Genomic DNA, 14,771 nt, shown 5'->3' with positions numbered 1-14,771 from the left:
GGCAACCCATTCCAGTATTCTCGCCTGGAGAAGTCCACGGATAGAGGATCCTGGCAGGCTACAGTCCATGAGGTCGCAAAGAGTTGGATACAACCGAGTGACTAAGCATGCGCTTAGTGAGGACTTACTGAATAGCTACCCTGGAGAATCCCATGGACTGAGTAGCCTGGTGGGCTATAGTCCATGGGGTCGCAAAGAGTCGGACACGACTGAGCGCCTTCTCTTCTTCTCTTCTCTTCTTACAACAACCAACAAGGGCAAGGCCACTAGGGCATCTGCACCTTTGGGGAATGAAGGTCTGAATCACCCCACCAGAAAACAATCCAGACCAGATGAAATGCTACGTGAAGGTGGGGGCATCTAGAATGAGTAGCAGAGGAGGGAGATAATGACTGTCGAGCAGATTTTTTGGATTAGTCACAGCTATGAGGATTGTAGCTTTTTTCATGAATCTTCTCACACCAGTCTTTAAGAAAGACACCCTTGCCCTCCACCTGGAAGGGGGCTATGTGATTGATTGTAGCTTCCTTCTTGGAGAATAAGGATGTCTCTGTGCAGAACAAACATACGCCCCATCTTGGAGTATAAGATCTGTACATAATGAGAAGGCACGAGGGGTAGACTGTGCGGGACCCAAAACTCGCACACCTCCTTAGACCCTGTTCATTAACTCCTTGGCTGCCTGCCTCCCAAACCACTTCCACTTTGATCAGAGCCCATTTTTGTGACCTGAGCTGACAAAAGCCCAAGTTGAAGTCCTAGGATTGCATGGACTTCACACCTCACTTGTTGAACCTATCTCCTGAGTCACCCCTCCATTTCTGGTTAATATGAAACACCACACCATGGTCCATGGATCTGGCTTCCAGAGTGGATACCAAGGGACAGGGCGTGAGGTCTCTAAGTTCCTGTGAGATCATCTTGACCAACAGGAAGCGGGAAGCATGAGCAAAAATAAGTTCCTCCTCCTTTCTCCCCTCTGGGGGTTAGTGTGTGTGTGTGTGTGTGTGTGTGTGTGTGTGTTAGTTGCTCAGTACTGTCCAACTCTTTGTGACCCCATGGACTGTAGCCCATGAGGCTCCTCTGTCCATGGAATTCTCCAGGCAAGAATACTGGAGTGGATTCCCATTCCTTTCTCCAGAGGATCTTCCTGACCCAGGGTTACTCTAAGGGGTGGTTTCATCTTGCACCCTGTCTGGAGAAAGTCCTCAAATGAAAACACTTGTCAAGCAGGCGGATGTTTCTCTTTTCAGCTCATTTTGAGGATCTTATCTCAAGATGTCAAGAGGAGAGAAGTGACTTGCCAACAGGTACCTAAGGGAGATCGTGGTGGCTTAGTGTATGGGTTGGCACTACGAGAGCCCACCTCAGAGGCTCCTAATCTAGCCATGTGTGTGCATGTGTGTGTGTATAGAGGGTCGGGACATCAGAAGAGGGGACTGAGCTGAGCTGTGGAGGATGAGCAGGGTTGAAGAAGTTGGGGAAAGGTATCTGTAGAAGAAGGACGAGCATGTTCAACTTCATGGAAGAAGGAAATGGGGTGGAGCAGCGGCTGTATGGTTGGAGCGGAAGCTGGCTCAGGGGCTGCCAGCTAGGGTTTACCTAGCTGGAGGGTGCCAGAGCCAGAGTGCATGCTGCCTTGCACCCGAGAAGGACTCTGGAGTCCTGATTTAGCCTGCAGAGCTACTTCCCTAGCGCCTCTGAGAAGTAAAGAAGACCCCCAGCATCACTGCTGGCCCAGTCACACCCACACTCCAAGGCCTTGCCTCCTCCTGAGCTGCCTGATCCCTCTTCCCTTCCTTTAAAACTGCTGCCTTAGGGAATTTCCTGGTGGCCCAGTGGCTGAGACTCTAAGCTCCCAGTGCAGGAGGCCCCGGTTCCATCCTGGTCAGTGAACTAGATCCCACGTGCCGCTACCAAATGTTTGCATGCCCCAACTCAAGATCCCACATGCCACAACAAAGGTAGACGATCCCACATGCTACAGCTGAGACCTGGTGCAGCCAAATAAATAAATATTAAAACAGAACAAAACAAAAAAACCTGTTGCCTTAGCCTTGATCCCATCCTCTTTCTCTCTGGACTCTCAGCACCAAGAACAGTGCCTGGCACGTAGTCACGGACTGTTGGCCTAAATCACAGTGAAGTTAGTCAAAGAAAGATCTAGTTTTTAGTCTCAGTTCTGCCATGAACACCGGAGACACTGAAAGACCCAAGCCAGGGCACGTAACTTCTCTGAGCTTCAGTTTACCCATCTGGAAAATGGGGATAGTGTTCCCCCATCTCCCCTTCATTAGTGAGGATCACAAGACAGAAATGGGACTGGTCCTCTAGGGTGGCAGGAGAGGCAAGGCCACTGCAGATTTAAGGCATCAGCCTGGACGTCATCAATAACAACTGCTGATAGGTTTGCTATTAATAATGACCTGCTTAATTGAAGGAAATCCCCTCTCCCTTTCTCCAGGATGGTTGGTTTTGTCCTAACCCAGTTCCATTACCTGCCTGAAGATGAAGCCAGGCTTCCTCCTCCATACCCCCTTGTCTCACAGGTTTCATAAGACCTCAGAAGGTCCTGCAAAAGTCTGACCCACATTCTTCCTATTGCAGCTCTGCCCCCTCCCCTCCTCATGTGTCCTAAGAGCAAAGTCCTGCATATGAGTCTTCGACGAGCCGGAAGCCCCATCACATTATAAGGCTTAGTCTTCTGAAGCTGATGTTCCCACTGCCACTGCTAACACAGAGAGAGAGAAGAGAGAGGGTGAGGAAGGGAAGCCCCAGTCTGGAGCGAGGGCGTGGAGAAAGAATCAGGAGGGATGGAGACAGGACAGCAGCACACCCAGACACACAGTGATACAAACGCCACACCACCACCACCACCTCCAGCGCCTGGCTTCCGGGGGAGGGACAACTGTCTTACGGCTTTCCATGACGCGCAGCCTCCGCGAGGGCTAGGGCTGTGGGTGAGGCGACATTTCCTGCCCCAGGGGGCTGGGGTGAGAGGAGAGATGAGTTGCTGAGTATGCACACCTTCTGAGAGCCCATACACACACACCCTGCTCCAGGGGCTCCTTTCTCAGGCTGCCCCCCATGGAGTTCCCTCTGGCCCAGATATGCCCCCAAGGTAAGTGTGAAGTTGGAGAATGTCGGTAGGAGGGAACCTCAAGACCCCCACGACCCCTGCTCTCCTCCCCTCTGGGCCTAAGCTCCCACCTCGGGGGTGAGGGGCCACACCCTGGCCACACTCCTTGCCACACTCTGGCAAGGCTGACGGGCAGGAGGCCCACAGCCCCTGCTCCTCCTCCTCGGGTGCCACGTCCACGCAGCCCTGAGGGTAAAGGGGACAGGGTCTGCTAAGAGCTTCTTCGACAGGAGAGAGGAGCAAGCACGAGGATGAAGTGGGGCGGGAGGCAGAGGACCCTGGGCCAGAAGAGGGGCCTGCACTGGAAGACATCTGCCTCCACTCCCGGATTCTGGAACTGCTGGGCCAGCTGGCTTCCCTGCGCTCCTCCCTGGGCCCACCTGCCCTGACAAGCCCCTCTGTCACCTCAGCCCTCTACGCCTCCTGGGCTCCTTACTCCTCCTCCCTGAGAAACAATCTCTGCCACCCCTCCTGCCTTTCTCCTGCTGTGATGACTGTGCCTGTCCTTCAGGTCCCCGATGCCTGGACTGCCGGGGTGGCGGGGAAGTGGAGGGCCTGAGCCTGAGCCTGGGAGTGGTGGGCGGCAGAGAGAGACGCAGGCCCTGACTGAGAAACCTCTCTGTGCTAACAGGGAGCCGAGAAGCCCCGGCCATGACTTTCAGCACCTTCCAGCCCCTGGACTTGACCCGCAGGGGCTGCCAGGGCCCCGGCTTGCTTCTGGGACCACGACTCCAGGCCCCCGAGGAAGCCTGGCCCAGCCCCAGGGGCCCAGCTGGCCAGGCTGTGGTGAGTGGAAACCTGCGGGGTGCCGCTCCCTCCTCTACTCCCCCCCTCCCCCGGGGGTGGGCTTGCAGGTGGACAGAGGCCAAAGCAGGAATGAGCAGGGGCTGCCGCCATGGCGGGGGGCCCAGAGGAAGGGCAAGGAGAGGAGGAGCACCTCCTCCAGTGGCTGAATGGCCCACTCGCTCCTCCTCTGTCCCCGGGAAGCTCAGGGTGAGTCCACAAGTGATGGGCACAGTGATTTAAGTTCCAGGAGTAGGCAGCTACAGCTAGGCCCGTGGCCTTCATTTGCCCATCCTCATCTCAGTCCTCCTCACCCAACCGGTCAGTAGGAAACCCTCCCCATCTGGTCGGTAGGAAACGAGAAGGGTGAGCCCTTCCTCGTTCTGGCCTCTGGGGCTCCCTTCATCCCTCAGGCCAGGGAATGCTTTCTGTCCATCTGGAAGGCCCCACTCCCATTTAAGCGCAGTTTAACAGCTCACTGCTACTGGCAAAAAGGCTCACAGGACCCAGAGGGAAGTGGAAGGAAATTCCCTGGAAACAAAAACAGCTTGAGCTAAACAAGTCAGACTTTGGGAAGGACTTTCTGGGAAAAGATACCCTAAAAGAGGCAACCGGAAAGGGGACAGGGAGCTTTCTCCACAAGTCGAAGAGCGAGTCGGTGTAGGGATAAGGAGGCGGCAGCTGACTTAGAGTCAGAAGAAGGGCTACTGATCATGGCCACCTCTCCCCTCCTTGACTCTTCTCTTATGCAGACACCTCTCCAGGCCCCAGGGGCTGCCTGCAGTCCAAAGGATGTTGGGAAGGAGGAGGACCAAAGGGAAGAAGCTCTGTTCCTACAGGCCGAGACTCGGGCTTGGTTCCAGAAGACCCAGGCCCATGAGCTCCTACAGCACGGGGCGGCCCCCATCTGGTTCCACGGTTTCATCACCCGGAGGTGAGTCACAGAGGAAGAAACAGGCTCAGAGCAGGGCAGGGGCCAGTCCTGGGTCCTGCCGTCAGTCAGGAGTAGATTGAGGCTACAAGCCAGGCTGTGACTGCTGGAGGCTCTGAGGCAACTTGCTAAGGCAGCTCTCCTGGGGGAGACCACGGAAGAGGCACCAGCCCAGAGCCCCTACCCCGCGCCTCCACTTTCCTCCTGTCTCTAAGGATCCTAGTGCTCATTCTCCTCCTCGGCCTCCGTCTCTCTCCCTCCATGTCTCCCTCCATCTTTACCCCGGGCTTTCTCCAGCCCTCTCCCCTCTCTTCCCTCCCTTGCAGTTCCTCCCTTCTCCTCCACTTCTCAGCTTCACTTCTCCTGCGTCTATCTCTGTGCTTACCTCTTCCATGCAACTTGTGACTTCTGAAGTCTAGAAATCTAATACCATCCCTGCTGCTGCCGCCGCAGCGCTGACCCCCTGAACCCCCCACTCCAGGCTGCCTTTCCAGGATGGGCCCAGGAGGAGGATGCAGGGCCAGGAGGTCTCCTGAGTGGAACGCCCAGTCCCTGCAGCGGGAGTGTGGTGACCACATCCTCTCTCTCCCGCCTCCACCCTTCTCTGTCCACTTAAGCAGGCTTGGTTGGGCGTAGGGGTCCCCTATGAAAGCCAGGGAGACAGGAGGTGAGGCCGGAAAAGTCTGAGCAGCCCCCTGTGTCTTCTCCATCATCCTCAGAGAGGCCGAGAGGCTGCTGGAGACTAAGCCTCAGGGATGCTACTTGGTGCGTTTCAGTGAGAGCGCCGTGACCTTTGTGCTGACTTACAGGTGAGGGGCCAGCACTGCGCGGGGGTGTGGGGTGGGGGACAACAAGAAGGCGGGACTTTGAGCTAATCAGGGGGCGGGACTTGGTGCTGAAGAACGTGTGAGGGGCAGATCTTCATGATGACCCCCAGCAGGGGCGGAAGGGTCTAAGCCCATCCCCCAGGCTGCTAAGCATGGGAAACCCGGGCATTCGGGCGGATAGAGATCACGCCTCGTGCCGATGTCCTGGCCAGAAAGAGGGAGCAGATATGATCCTGACTGGTGTCTCCAGGAGCCGGACTTGCTGCCGCCACTTCCTGCTGGCCCAGCTAGGGGACGGGCGCCACGTGGTGCTGGGCGAGGACAGCGCCCACGCGCGGCTGCAGGACCTACTGCGGCACTACACTGCCTGCCCGCTCAGCCCGTACGGGGAGACGCTCACTGAACCCCTCGCCCGCCAGGTACGCCATCCCCACCCCTGGCCCTGACACTGACCCTGACCCCGGGGACCCAGGCCAGGGCCCCCCCAGCCCCACCTCACGCAGAACTCAGGCTGCAGGACCTCGCCAAGCACTTTCCTATTCCCACAGAGGACGCAGACATCCCTTTTCCACACATCTCCGCTGGTTGCCCTTCCAGAAAGATGCGTGCTGGTGGAGGGGTCCTTGAGAAACCAGCTCAGTCACACAAAGACTGGAGGGACTGGGAGTGGTCAGCTAGGCCCAAGAGTCATCTGTTTCTGTGGTTTTATTTTGGCCTTGCTGCCCGGCTTGTGGGATCTTGGTTCCCAGACCAGGGACTGAAGTCTGCAGTGAAAGCGCCAAGTCCTAACCACTGGACCACCAGGGAATTCCCGGGGCCATTTGTTTTTTAAATTAAGAGATATTTACTGAGACAAGACAGATGGGTGTCAAACCCACAAAGCTTACTTACCAGCGGCAAAGACAAATAATAGGAATCAAGCATGAGAGTGTGATGAGAGAGGAAACGCAGAGTGGGGTGCCATTTGGCTCACATGGTGGGGAGTCATGTCAGAGAGTGCCTCCCCCAGGACGTTCAGGCAGTTCCGAGGGCCCACTCTGTGCCAGGCATTGGTCTGGACGCTGGGAACTAGCACCAAACAAAATTGACCCAAATGTCCCTACCTTCATGGAGCTTTCAGTCTAGTGACAGGAGACAGACAGTGAATGAGTAATACAGATAACAAACAGAGAATACTGGGGTTATTTTACACAGGGACCTTAGGGAAGGCTACTCTGGTAAGGGGACATTTGAACAGAGGTCTGAATAAAGTTAAGAGGGAAAGTCATGCAGATAACTAGTGGAAAAACATTCTAGGTAGATGGCACAGCAGGCGCAAAGGCCCTATGGTAGAAGGATCCTTGATGTGTGTGAGTAAGAGTAAGAGTGCTGAGGAAGCTAGCATGAGCAGAGAGGTAGAAAATGAAATCACAGGGGTGAAGGACTGCCCAGTGGACTCTTGCGTGATTTGGGATTTTATTCTACATGAGATGCACTGGGCAGTTACAAGCTTAAGAGTGACATGATCTGGAAAGTTTGGGAGGGGCATAGGTGATCAGATGGAGGCCACTACAATACTCCAGGAGAGAAGACAGCAGCCTGGACCATGTTGATAGGGGTGAAGGGGTGCGGAGGTGGAACACTGGGTCTGTTTGGAAGGTGGACCCAAGAGGGTTTTCGCAGGATTGAGTGAGGAACGTTAAAAGATGGAGTTGTATTGATTGAGATGAGGAAGGCTACAATAAGACTAAATCTGGGAGAGACGGGAGATCATGAGTTAGTTCAGTTTCGACATTTATGGTTTGAGATATTCATTCAGTATCCAAATGGAGATGTCAGTTAGGCAGTTGCAATATACCGACTGGGATCTGAGGACAGAAGTCTAGTTTGGAAATCAACATTTGGGAGCCATCAGTAATGTAGACGGATTGATTCTAAAGCCTTCGGGAGGGATGAAACCTCAGGAATGAGCATAGATGGAAAAGAAAAGATACCAAGTCTCCAGCATTGAGAGTTTGCAGAAATGAGGGGGAACCTACAAAGACAATTGAGAAGGAGCAGCCAGAGAGAGAGGAGAAGAACCAGGAGTGTGATGCTCTAGACATCAAGCAAAGAAAATCCATCAGGGAAGAGCAGATGCGAGAGGGTCTAGAATTAACCATTGGATTTGGCCAACAGAAGGTCATTGATGACCTGGGCAAGAATAGTCTCCTGAAGCTTGATTTGAATCCGTTCAAAGAAGTTGGTAAGGGACTGTGCCTAGCGATAACTACTGTGTGGAATTTTGTGAGGAATAAGCAGAGACCTGAAAATTCCTAAGCAGTGGGAACAGGATGCAGGAAAGACTGGTGGACAGGGGAGCCAGCTGGAGTTGTGAGAACCAAAGGCACAGCTGTCGGAGACCAAACGTTATGACCAGCCCTGGGAAGGTCTTGTCACTCACATTCTCTGGAGTTTGGGCTTTATCCTGGAGCAACAGGCGGCCATGGAAGGATTGCCTGAGGAACTTCTGCAGGTTCCTTCTGCTCATGGAGTGGAGAATGGGTTGGCAGAGCAAGATGGTGAAGGAGGAGGTGATGGACTTCGGAGGCCTGAACGGGATCAGCAGCTGTGGGCAGGGAGAACATGGGCAGATGTGAAGACATTTAGGCAGTAGAAGGAGCGGGGCTTGTGCTCCAGAAGATGTGGGGAGGAAGGGAGGGAGGTGTCCGGGTTGACTCCTAAGGTGCTGCTGTTTCAGCAGCAGGGTACAGCTGCTTTTTTGGGGGGCTATGCCAGGTCTTAGTTGCAACATGTCAGATCTAGTTCCCCGACCCAGGAATTAAACCCAGGTCCCCTGCATTGGGAGCGCAGAGTCTTAGCCACTGGACCACCTGGGAAGTCCCAGAGGTGCTGCTTTATATCCATAAAAGGAATGCTAAGACCTCTTAGGGGGTTAGGGCAGGGAAAAAGAATTCTGATTTGAATCCATGCAGTAAGTGCCTGAATACCGTCAGATAGGGACACACACTTGGCAGATGGCAGAAAAATGAGAAAAGCCCTATGGGCTGAGCCTCGCGAAAGTATCACAAGTGTGGAGAACATTCGTGAACCCAGTGATAAATGCTGAGCTAAAAGCACACCTAACATGGGAAGGAACCCTATAAGGCTCATCTCCCCTGAGGCAGTGTCTCTGTCCCTAAAATATCTAGCTGTTAGCTGTATAATGTACTCCTCTTGCAGCTGCAGAAGTAAACATGGGCACGGAAGTCTTGGAGATCTATCCCCAAGCTGAAAAATTTTAGGCTAAAGACTTGTAAAGCCTGGTTGCAGTTTTACAACCACAGGCACACATGATCTGGGCCTGTGTTCCAGATGAAGTTAATTTAAGTGCTAAATATCGCCTGTGATCAGAGCAACTGTCCCACCTCCCAGTCTCCTTGCCATCTCCATGCCCTCTGCCTCACTCAGAAACCCAGCGCCACCCAAATTTCCCTGGTGCACCCCCACCCTGACATTCTCCACATGGACCAAATTATTTTGCCCTCCTTGGATCACCTGTCCACTCTCACCAGCCATCCCTCCGGCACCACATCCCCAAGGCCTCTTTCTTCTCTCCACCTGCCCCCACCCCGTTCTCCCCGCTTCCCTCCCCCCCGACCCCCGCAGACTCCTGAGCCCGCAGGACTGTCCCTAAGGACTGAAGAATCAGAGTTTGGAAGCAAAAGCCAGGACTCACAGTTTCAGTATAGCCCGATTCTCAAAAAGGAGCAAAGTACAGCCCCCACGCAGAGAGATGGAGCTGGGGAGCCAAAGCAGGTACATGACCCAAAGCGCTGGGAGAGAAGGCGGGGCCTGAGGGAGGGGCGGAGCCGGGGACGAAAAGGAGGGCGCGGCCTGTGTGAGAGGGCGGGGCCAGTGGGGTAGGAAGAAGGCCTGCAGGGGCGGAGGCTCAGATTGGGTTCCAGCTCTGGCCCTGCCTGGGTTAGGGTGACCCACTCTCTGCCTTGGCATCACTGACTCAGTGGACATGAGTTTCACCAAACTCTGGAAGATAGTGAAGGACAGGGAAGCCTGGCGTGCTGCAGTCCACGGGGTCGCAGAGTGTTGGTCGCAACTGAGCGACTGAACAATTCTCCTCCCTGCTCGCCTTCTCCCCTAGCCCTCCCAGTGGCCCAGGCCCAAGCCGCCCATCCCCGCCAAACCTCAGCTGCAGCCCGAAGTGTACACAAGCCCTGCTCCGAGACCGCGCCCAGCCCTGCCGCCCAAGCCCTCCAACCCCATCTACAACGAACCTGATGAACCCATCGACTTCTATGCCATGGGCCGTGGCAGCCCTGGGGAAGCCCCCAGCAACATTTATGGCAGCCCTGGGGAAGCCTCCAGCAACATTTATGCCGAGGTGGAGGTGAGGGAGCCTGATTCAAGGAGTGAGGACCCGCAGTTCATCCTCAGGCATGAAGTCCTACGGAAGTGCCAGTCCAGGCCTGTCCTAGGCAGCCAGGTAAATGGGGCTGCAGAGAAAAGCGAGACCCCTAAGGAAGACTTCCTGAAAGCTAGATTGAGAACGTGTTCAGACTGGATGTCTGGGTCAGGGTGAATGAAGGTCAGAGATGGGAAGAACAGAGGGTTGCGACTGCCAACAACCCTCTTCCAGGCCCCTCTGTATTTGGAGTTACTGGGACCTGCCTCCCCTGTGTCAAGCCCGCACCCTCTCCACTTCTCAGAGAAAGCAGAGGGCCGTGCAGGTCCCCTCGGCCTTCGCCCACCTGCGCCTGTGTCCCTCTCACCAGGCTGACCCTCTTCAGAACGCCCTGAGATTGACCCCACCCTATGGCAGGAATTTTGGCCTCCACCTCTCCTCTCCTCCCCAGTCTGAACTTGGGCCTCTCTCATTCTGGCTCCCTCCCCTCAGCCTTCGGGCCCTGCCTTCCTGAAGAGCACCTGAAGATGAGCTCAGGGGAGGGGGTGCCTGCATGTCCCCTCTTTCTGCACATGCCCCTCTCCTGCAGTCCTCATACCTGCCCAGTCTCCTCACTGATCAAGTGAGATCTTGTTTCTTTAGACTGCAGCTCCCACCCCGTCCCTCTGCCTCTGCCCCCCTCCTCCATTCCCTGCCCCAATGCTGGCACCTCAGGCTCCCCCTCAGCCCTTGTGCCTGCTCACACTTATCCACACCCCTGACTGCCATCCTACAGCTGATGTCAGCAGTCCACGTCTCTATGTGAATTTCTCTCCCGGCTTCTGCTTAGCTCCCCAACATCCCACAGCCTTCTGGACTCAGCACAGCCAAGCGTCCTCACCTGACTCCCCTGATTGTTCCCTCCCGTGTTCCCTCTCCCAGCTGGTATCTCATCCAACTCTTCAAGCCAGGTTCACAGGGCTACCTTGACATCTCCCTGCTTTTCACCCTCACTCCCCTATAAGTACTGATTCCTGCTGGGTCTTTTCCTAAATATATTTTTCCTTTCCTCAGTTTTAGCTCCCATCATCTCTCATCAGGACTTTCCAAGAGCTTCTTCAGTGATCTCCTGGCCAACAATCTTGCCACTTCTGATCCACTGCCCCAAGAAAGTCAGAATGGTCTTTCTAAACAGCTACCAGGCCCATGAAGCTCTCCATAATCAGGCAGGGTGGGGAGCCACCCCCTCAGTCTTACCACCAGCTGCAGCATCCACCCTGATCTGGTCACATTTCTCCAAACTCACCAAATGGTTGCAAACCTTCCAAGGTTTTACACACGCCATTCCCTCTGCCTATAGCTACTTCCTACAAACGTACCTTCCTACTGCCCAGCAACCTTCTAATCCTCTCCAGCTTGCCCACCCTTCCCCGCTTCTGCAAAGACTTCCCTGACCTCACCACAGAAGCTTTCTACATACCTGTCACTGATTGCTGATACCCATACCCCCCTCCCCGAGCAGAGTATTAGCTCCCTGAGGGCAGGGACAGGACTTGTTCATCTCTTGTTTCCAGAGCACCAGGCACAGTACCTGGCAGAGAGCAGGTGCTCAGGAAATGTTTGTTGAATGGATGAGAGGTTTGGACCTCCTCTTCACAGGCCAATTTCTGTTACGATCAGAGGCTGCAGGTAAGTCTAGGAGGTAGAAGGTAGAGGGTATGACCTGGGACCATGCTTCTCTCCACAGAATCCAGGTGGCCAGCAACTGCATTCTGAGAACTCCGTGGCTGAACAAGGCCATACTGTGCCCCACCGGCCCCTACCCCGCTGGGGTCACACTCTCCCCTACAACCTTTCTAGACAAGTGCTTCAGGACAGAGGACAGGCGTGGCTCCCCCTGGGGCCTCCTCAGTAGCTGGTGAGTCTGAGCTGGGGAAGGATAACTTGGAACAGCAGGTCCAGAGACCTTCACACACACCCAGCCATCCTTCTCAGGAAATGTGAATGGAACAAACTGTAGGTGATCAAAGCTGGAAAGGACCTCAGCCATCATCTATTGCAAAGATGGCGAAGAAGTGTCACCTTGGATGCCAACTCCAATCCATTGATTGTGGCTGCCTAGAGCACTGCTTTGGAAAGGATGTTAGGGTCATATCTGAACTCAGCAGAAAAGAACACCGTGATTGATTAGTGATGTCTGCCATGGGTGAGAGAAGAGGAGCAGCATCTGCTTTGCCCTTACTGATCAAGTCTAACTCCAGCTTTGTTTTTAGAAACAAACCCAGAAAGGGATGGTGGCTTAGTCAAGGTCAAGGACTAGAACCCAGGCTTCCTGACTCTTCTGTTTAGTGCCCTGTTCTGTACTCTACTAACTCTTCTCCATGGGAAATGTCTGAGATTTCCTTAGATAAGAAATCTGGCTGCTTTCCAGAGTTCTGCTGCATAGGGGCCTGGGTGCTGGTTCCCTTCCTCTAGATCCCAGCATAGCCCTGTTCCCCTAACTGGTCTGGGCCCACACAAAGAAATCTGGAGGCCGGAGGAGCAAATGTGGGGTCTGCTTCCTTTCAGGGACACACCCTCTGGTTCCCTCGCAAGAATCCAGTGGCTCAGTGCTTGCCTCTAAGGAAGAGGGCTAGGAGGGCCCTGCTGGATCCCACTGCCCTGGTTTCCCCTCCTGGAGTCTGATTTCCTTGGCCCTCGAGCCTTTGAGTCTGGGCCCTGGTCCAATGCTGCTGCTGTCTGAGGAATGGTTTGGCGAGAACAGATGTTAGAACTTGTTTGTTGATTCTTGTCTGGCTAATAAATCATCACCAACCACCTCCCCCAACAGGGATTCAAGTACTTCAGGCTCCTTCTGTTCTGACTCTTATATTGTGGAAGGCAAGTTGTCAAACGGCCATTGCAATCAGAGAACGGTCGGTGGTCGAAAGATACCTGGGCAAGGGTCACAGATCTTCGGGCTGGGGGTGGGGAGACACCGAGGCCAGGGACACAGACCGCTCTCTGAAAAGTATTCCTTCCCTGACTGGGGTGGGCTAGGCAGCCAGGGGTAGAGGGGTGACTACATCACCTGGGGGCTGCCAGGAAGATAGAGGGGCAGGGAGGGGAATGGTTGAAAGGTAGCCCCCCGCACCTCCTTCCTCAACCCCCCTGCCAAGCACAGGACTGGAAGGGGGAGGGGCCTTCCTAAGCCTTTGTGTGTGAGCCCCTTAGAAGCATAGGGGGCCCCTGGCAGCGGCTACCCCATCTTGGGCGTAGGCCTCCCCCATTCCTTTTATGAGGCTCCCTCTTCTCTCCCAGACCCACTTCAGGGCCTCTTGCCCCAGTGGCCAAGCTCTATATTCTAAGCTTCAACCACCTAGAAGAATCTGCCTTGGGTTTTATTTTTGTCTCAGATGGGGGACTCTCTGAGGCAGGGCCATGTCTGCCCCTGGATCGCCCTGACTCACAGCAGAGACTGCCCCCCACCCCCACCCCGGGAACCACTCACAAGGCTTCTGGTACTCCTGTGGTCCCACCCTGTTCTTACTTTCACTTCTAGGACAGTTCAGTCAAGATAATCAGTGTCCATCGGGGTCTCTCTCCCTCCCGAGGGCCGCTGTGTACTTGCCAGAATCACAGAAGTCCCCCAGACCCCTCCCTGAAGACACAGTCCCTAGGTCTAGGTGCTGCTACCACCATGCCGCCCCCAGCCTGGGGCAGGGCCAGCCCCAGTGACTAGTGAATTCCCCTCCTTTCCACTCAGTGCTAATCAGCTCAAGGAGAAATACAGTTGCTGAGTCAACAGAGTGGGGTTCCACTTCCTTCTGTCTATAGGTCTAAACTCCCTCCTGAGCAAGAGAAGAGGTGGGAGGGAAAACAGGGCAGGGGGGAGGTAGGGGGGTGTGGAGGGGAGGGGAGGGAAGCAGATGGCTTTGGGGAGGAGAGGCTGAAAGTGCAAGAAAGGTCTTAGATTAGACTCAGGGAGTCACCTGGTGGCTGATTCCTTGTGGCAGTGGAGGTAGAAAAAGGAGAGGCTTGCTGTACGGCAAGAGCTGGAAATCAAAGTCAGCAGATGAGATTTCCTTAGACTTCATGACAGAACAGGATGGGCAGGCTTGGGGAGGGGACCCACTCAGGGTCTCTGAAGGAGCAGAGCCTGCTTTAGGAAGGGGTGAGCACTCCTCACTGCTAGGGGCAGGCTCAGCGCGTGGGTGGGGTGACCCTGACCACCAGCATCGGCAGACCGTGCTTCTTTGCTAGCACACTGCCCAACCTTTAACAGGGAAGCTTTTTTCTGCACCACTGTTCCCTACATTCCTTTGACATGGAGGGAATGTCTTTGCCTGTGGGGCTGCTGTACTCATCCGATGAGACCAGGCAAGCAAGGGGCTTGGCAGTGCAGGACTGTGGGGATAGAAAGGACTTCGAACCCTTTGTGGCTGACTTTTTGGTTCAACCAAAGAAGATGTGTTCTAGAGAGGGGAAATGACAGGAAACTGGAGGTAGTAAGGGAGGATCCTGTCAAGTAAGGGAGGATCCTGTCATCCCAAGTATGTGCTTCCCCTTACACCGCGGGGGCCCTCCCAGGCCTGGGATAAGTCCGAGGTCCTCCCCAGGGCTCCAGCTACAGGCCCAGCCTTGATGGCGCAGGCAGTGGAGCCTCTCTTCTCCCCACTCCCCACAGCCACGGGCACCCCCACACCATCCTGCTGATTTCACTCCCTCAGAGGCCCGGGGCTACAGCGAGAC

At 54.9% G+C, this 14,771-nt stretch overlaps 1 protein-coding gene across 2 annotated transcripts; it reads left to right on the top strand.

Annotated features, from left to right (window-relative positions):
• The first annotated feature begins 2,967 nt into the window (after positions 1 to 2,967).
• Positions 2,968 to 12,881, top strand: SH2D2A (SH2 domain containing 2A). Of its 2 annotated transcripts, none has more exons than XM_027976553.2 (8): positions 2,968 to 3,121; positions 3,771 to 3,925; positions 4,675 to 4,856; positions 5,573 to 5,662; positions 5,931 to 6,099; positions 9,308 to 9,457; positions 9,801 to 10,142; positions 11,788 to 12,881. In XM_027976553.2, the coding sequence occupies exons 1-8, from the start codon at positions 3,088 to 3,090 to the stop codon at positions 11,953 to 11,955; spliced, it is 1,290 nt and encodes a 429-aa protein (XP_027832354.2). In that variant the 5' UTR covers positions 2,968 to 3,087; the 3' UTR covers positions 11,956 to 12,881. The 2 variants fall into 2 exon arrangements, with proteins under 2 accessions (XP_027832354.2, XP_042111685.1); XM_042255751.2 differs by lacking the exon at positions 2,968 to 3,121 and adding an exon at positions 3,404 to 3,650.
• The last annotated feature ends 1,890 nt before the right edge of the window (positions 12,882 to 14,771 follow it).

The sequence above is a fragment of the Ovis aries genome, chromosome 1 (assembly GCF_016772045.2).
Source record: "Ovis aries strain OAR_USU_Benz2616 breed Rambouillet chromosome 1, ARS-UI_Ramb_v3.0, whole genome shotgun sequence".
Lineage (NCBI taxonomy): Eukaryota > Metazoa > Chordata > Mammalia > Artiodactyla > Bovidae > Ovis > Ovis aries.
Note: the sequence above shows the minus strand (reverse complement) of the source record. Positions and strands in the feature narration are given on the sequence as shown.